The 6051-nt window shown below is 37.6% G+C and overlaps 1 protein-coding gene across 1 annotated transcript; it reads right to left on the bottom strand.

Annotated features, from left to right (window-relative positions):
* Positions 1 to 4053: 4053 nt before the first annotated feature.
* LOC142520205 (serine/threonine-protein phosphatase 7 long form homolog) lies at positions 4054 to 5712 on the bottom strand. The gene is made up of 6 exons (XM_075623206.1): positions 5075 to 5712; positions 4770 to 4852; positions 4582 to 4694; positions 4410 to 4497; positions 4181 to 4312; positions 4054 to 4062 (listed from the first exon to the last, which is right to left on the bottom strand). Exons 1-6 carry the CDS (start codon positions 5526 to 5528, stop codon positions 4054 to 4056), a joined length of 879 nt encoding a protein of 292 aa, XP_075479321.1. The 5' UTR covers positions 5529 to 5712.
* Between the last annotated feature and the right edge of the window lie 339 nt (positions 5713 to 6051).

The raw sequence follows: 6051 nt of genomic DNA, 5'->3' as shown, positions 1-6051 counted from the left end.
CGTTTCCCTTGGCTGAAGAATGGAGGAGAATTGAACTTTATATATCAAGTTGCATGACAAGTGTCCCACTCAAGTCCCAAAATAGCACTTTAGCCCCTGAATTCTTCACTATTTGCAATTTGGTCCTCAAAACTCTTTTTAATTCCATTTCAATCCTAATTAATTACAAAATCGTGGAATTTAATTCATCATTCCAAAATTCTTAAATTAAAAAATCTCGGATTAAAATGATATAATCTCGGGCCTTACAATAGCTTATGCGTCGAAACGTTGAAAATTCACGAGAAAAACTACCCTACTCGTGATCTTGAGCTAGCAGCGTTAGTTTTCGCATTGAAGATTTGGAGACATTACTTATATAGGGAGAAGTGAAAAATTTTCACCGATCATAAAAGTTTGAAATACTTCTTCACCCAAAAGGAATTGAATATGAGACAACGAAGATGGCTTGAATTAGTGAAGGACTACGACTGTGAGATTAGCTATCATCCGGGGAAAGCTAATGTTGTGGCAAACGCATTGAGTCAAAAAGTAGCAGTTATCACTCAATTATCGCTCCAAAGACCGTCGCAATCCGAGATACAGCGGTTTGAGCTTACAGTTTATGCTAGGGAGGAGGCCCCTAATCTTGCCACTTTATCAGTACAGTGAACTTTGAGAGATAGAATTCGTGATGGACAGTCTACCGATGAACAATTGCAAAAGTGGAGAGCTAGAGATGAAGCCAAGGGCCTGAAGTTATACTCTGAGGTGGATGGTATAGTTCGTTATCAATATCGCTTATGGGTTCCTAGTAACGATTCTTTGAGAAATCTCATTATGTAGGAAGCTAATGACACACCTTATTCCATTCATCTGGGAAGGACGAAAATGTACAAAAATTTACAATTATTATATTGGTGGTCATACATGAATAGAGACATTCTTAGATTTGTATCCGAGTATTTGACTTGTCAACAAGTTAAAGCAGAGCATCAAAGGCCAGCGGGGAAACTTAAGCCACTTCCTATTCCCGAGTTGAAATGGAAAAATATCACTATGGACTTTGTTGTTGGATTGCAGAAGACTATTAAGAGATTTAATGCTATATGGGTGATAGTTGATCGTCTTACGAAATCAACACATTTTCTACCTATTAAGACGACCTTTACCATGATTCAGTGTGCAGAGTTATATATCCAAGAGATAGTTCGTCTGCATGGGATTCCCGTATCTATTGTTTCTGACAGAGATCCGAGATTCACGTTGTGTTTTTGGAAGAGTCTGCATGCAGCAATGGGGACCAAGTTATTATTCGGTACAACATTCCATCCTCAAACCGATGGTCAGTCCGAAAGAGTAATTCAAATTTTGGAAGATCCACTGCGAGCATGTGTTATTGATTTCCAAGGCAGTTGGAAATCAAAATTACCTCTAGTGGAGTTCATCTACAACAATAACTATCAATCATCAATTGGGATCGCTCCGTTTGAGGCACTTTATGGAAGGAAATGTAGATCTCCTATTCATTGGGACGAGGTTGATGAATAAAGAGAGATTGATCTGGATGTGATTGAAGAAACTGCCGAGCTTGTAGTCAAAATTCGTGAGAGAATGAAGACTGCACAAAGCCGACAAAAGAGTTATGTTGACAAGAGACAAAGAGACTTAGATTTTGCAGTGGGAGATCACGTGTTTGTGAAAATAGCACCAATGGAAGGTGCTATGCTTTTTGGCAAGAAAGGCAAGCTTAGTCCAAGATTTATAGGTACGTTTTAGATTTTGGAGATGATTGGGACACTAGCTTATAGAGTGGCATTGCCACCGACGCTTTCTGGAGTTCACAATGTGTTCCATATTTCGATGCTGCGAAAGTACATGCCAAATCCATCACATGTGCAAAATTATGAACCTCTACAATTGACTCCAAATATGACATATGAAAAAAAACATGTCCAAATCTTGGCAAGGCAAGAAATAAGACTGCGAAACAAAGTCATTCCAATGGTCAAGGTCAAGTGGCTGAATCACTCGGAAGAGGAAGCTACTTGGGAAACCAAGAGGGACTTGAAGAGTCGCTATCAAGAGCTATTCGGTAAGTTCTAATTTCAAGGACTAATTTTATTTAAGGGGAAGGGGGAGGAGGAATTGTAAGGTCCAAATTTAAAACAACGTAATTCAACTGCATGCAAATATACGAAATATGAAAAATGGATAATTAAATTATTTAAATTGCTTAATTGATTATGTGACATGTTTACATGACGTTTTAGTAGTTTTCTACTTACATACAAAAATTAATTTTTAAGGGTTATTCGAGTTGCGATCGAGGAACAGAGACCGAGGGCTGAAAAATGCAAAATATTTTTATTAAATAATTAATTTTAATTATTTAAAATATAGTTGATGCTTTTACATATTTTTGGAAATAAGATGTTTTGAAGTTAATTTATACGCCGAGACGTAAATTTTATCAGTGTTGGTTTTTCAACAAAAATAAAATGTTTTGGCAAACTGGCTAATAAATTCACAAACTTATTTAAACAAAAATATTTTTAATATTTTAATTAAGCATTAACGAGCCTAATTTGTGTGCTTAATGGGCCTAAGCTTAATTAATGGGCCTATGACTCTAACCGAGAGCTATCATGGGATGCGCAGGTGCGCAGCTTGCGCAGAAAGGAAGGGCGCGGGTTAGGTGAGCTAGGGGGTTTTTTTTAAAAAATATTTTTCAAAAATAATTTAAGAAAAAAAATTTCAATTCTACTGCAATTCGCGCTTACCAAGCGCGGACGGTGCTCACGTTGAGTACCATCCGCGCTTGGTAAGCCCGGACGCTGCTCCGTGTAGGTCCGTCCGCGCTTGGTAAGCGCGGACGCTAATTTTTTTTTATTTTTTAAAGTTTTTTAATTTTTATTGTCCGCTCATTTCATTCTTTTCTTTATTACGTACATTCGCTGCCTGAAAATTTCACGTGAAAGCTGAGACTCTGAAATGATAATTTTATGTGAAAGCTGAGACTCTGAAAAATCACGTGAAGACCAATAATTCAAATATGAATAGTCTTCACATTTCTTCTCCTATATAATTGATGAAAAATTCAACGATGAGTTATCAACTTTCTCTTAAATTTTCTCTCAATTTTTATTGTCAAAATGTCTAACATCGACGTACTCTTATATTTTGGTGGTCATGTAATTTTCGATAATGTATCGATTGAATATATCATTCCTTTTGTTAGACTGATACGAGTATTACGATCTATTAATTTGATGGATTTAGTTGAAGTTGTGCATAAATTGTTAGCAATCGATTCAACGAATATTTCTCTGAAGATGTCAACAAAGTATTCATTCATGGAGAGAGCATCTTGGCATGAAATTCAAGTCAATCTCGTTGATGACGATGCTTTATAGTTTATAATGCAATGTGACAATATGCATGTTTTGCATCTGTACGTGGAAGCAAATTCAATTGAGCATAATGTTGGATTTGATGATCCTGAATCCTATGTTCCACATGCATCCGATTCAGGTTTTTATAACCAATCCGTTACGTCTACATATGGTGGTTTCCAGGAGCAAGAATCTTATGTTCCACTGGTTACTGAAGGACTCGGTAATATGAGTTTCGATGATGTAAGTGGGCCTTGGGACCAATATATAAATGTCTCGTCGGAACAAAATAATGATCCATATTGGCCGAATCCAACATTAGATACGAGTGCTCGTTGTCCGGATCAGGCCAATAATGATGATATCTGGAAGACTGATTCCGAACCCGATATGTCATACAGCGAGTCTGAAGAAAAAGAAGTGAATGTTGATGATGAAGTGAATACTTTTACAAATCCTGATGAGGGGACATTATCTCGACAACCATCACGTGACACATTACAGAGGCAGATCGTACCATTTCTGTCAAACATTTCTGAAATGCCATCATTTTTCGATAAATTTTTTGGGGAAGAGCCTCCTTATTCCGTCGATGTTCCTTGTGGAGTGCAATCAAGCTATTACAATCCGGATAGAGGTTAATTATGCGTTAATATGTTATTTAAAGATAAGAATGATCTTATTGCATCTGTCAAGGATTATTCAGTCAGAGTTGTCAGGCGTGAGTACCGTGTCGTGGATAGCACACGCAGTTTGTGGAAGTTACATTGTAAAAATAATTCTTCTACGGCCATTTGTCGCATTACCCGATTAGGACGACACATCTCCACGATGTCAAAGCATATAAGGGGACAAACACATCGCCATATTCTATTGTTGTATGAATCAATAATCGTCTTCACATCTATGTCGTTTTTCTGGTATACGCTCCAATTAAACTGTAAAAAAAAATAAATACCGTTGAATATTCATTTAATCAATCAAAACAAAATAGTCTTCGTGTAATCACTATTACGTATTAACATTCTATAATACCTCATTATTATTCATACGATCTAGAGAATCCCTTATAATTCTTACAAAATGTGTTGGCGAATGTGTGTAACTAAATCCATATTTCCATCTACAATTATAAAAAAAATAAATTACATATCAAGAAAATATACAAGATATATATGATATTACCACCATAATTTTTAAATATTACCGTGCACCATATGGAGAAACTGGAATGAAACCATCCGGATCAACGGGAGGTACAACTAATGTTAACCCATCTCGATCGGGGTTAACACATTTAATCCTGCTCCATGCCCATATCTGCTTATAATAATAAAAACCAATTAACATTTAACCAAAATATTGTGTTAAATAATCACATCACATTAATGATACTTGCAGGATATATAAAGGTCCAGCCATTGTAGTCTTCTCTATACGTGACGCGTTACACAACTCACGGTATAGAAATGCTAAAACTGCACTACCCCAACTATAAGACTTCACGTTATCAACATCTCGTAGCTGTTGCAAAAATATTAGTCTACATGACCCTCCTTGATAGTCAGGGAACATTAATCCTCCAATAATCATTAACTCAATACAACGACTAAATTTCACAACATCTACTTCTGAAATTTTATCATTAACATGGTTAGTTATACAATGATCGTGTATTGCAGTCATAGACAGATGACCACCTTTCAAATATTTTGATGCTGGCAAAAATCCCAACATATCCAAACATATGTGTTGCCATTCCTCAACTTTATGTGATAAATCTACTCCAGTTACTGCTTCACCATCAATTGTTAGACCCCAAATTATTGAAACATCTTGTAATGTCACTGTTGCTTCACCACATGTAAAATGAAACGTGTGTGTCTCGCGTCGCCAACGTTCAACAAGCGCAGTAATCAAATGATTATCAAGAACTTGTGACCCATATTCTAAAACTCCATAAAAACCCATATGATTTATATATGCTAGTACACGCCTGTGTAAGTAATTATCAGTATATAACTTCCAAATCAAATTGTCTAACCTCTTCACTTTGACAATATCATCAACGGTTAACGAAGACACTCTTGATGACATATGTGTCGCTTGTAAATAGAGGACACCGGGATCTTCTTGATTTCGATTATCTGCCATTCCGAATTATGTTGTAGATCTTCTCAACTTCGTCTAAAAAAATTTTTCTGGGAGGAATTGAGAAACTGAGAAATGGGAGAATGAGAGGGCAAAGATAAGAGGAGGAAAGAAGAGAAGGAGGAGGAAAGAAGAAGGAATCGGGCATAGATACAGATTGGACGAATGGAATAGTGCCACGTGGGAGGTGGAGGTTGGTCCAGGGTTTTCTGGGCTTGGGAGTGGCTCGGGTGAAGGGTCCAGGAAGTGAGGGAGACTAGGCGCATGCACGAAGACCCGCACGACTCTCCTGTTTTGTGCAGGGGGTTTGCTGTGCGTTGGGGGTGAGTCCTAGGGGGGTCCAGGGGGTTCAGTATGGACCAGGGGAGTTCGAGCCAGTGGATGGCTCAAGGTGGCTCGGGCTTGGCTCGATGAAACCGAGAGATGGTCCATAGGGTTGCTCAAGTGGTTCGAATTTAGGGTATTCTTGATTTTTAAATTGAAACACGGCTCACGGGGGTCGAGTCGTGGTTCACGAGGGCTAAAA

This window comes from Primulina tabacum, chromosome 12 (assembly GCF_025594145.1).
Source record: "Primulina tabacum isolate GXHZ01 chromosome 12, ASM2559414v2, whole genome shotgun sequence".
NCBI lineage: Eukaryota > Viridiplantae > Streptophyta > Magnoliopsida > Lamiales > Gesneriaceae > Primulina > Primulina tabacum.
The sequence above is the reverse complement of the archived record's forward strand: the minus strand, read 5'-3'. Positions and strand labels throughout refer to the sequence as shown.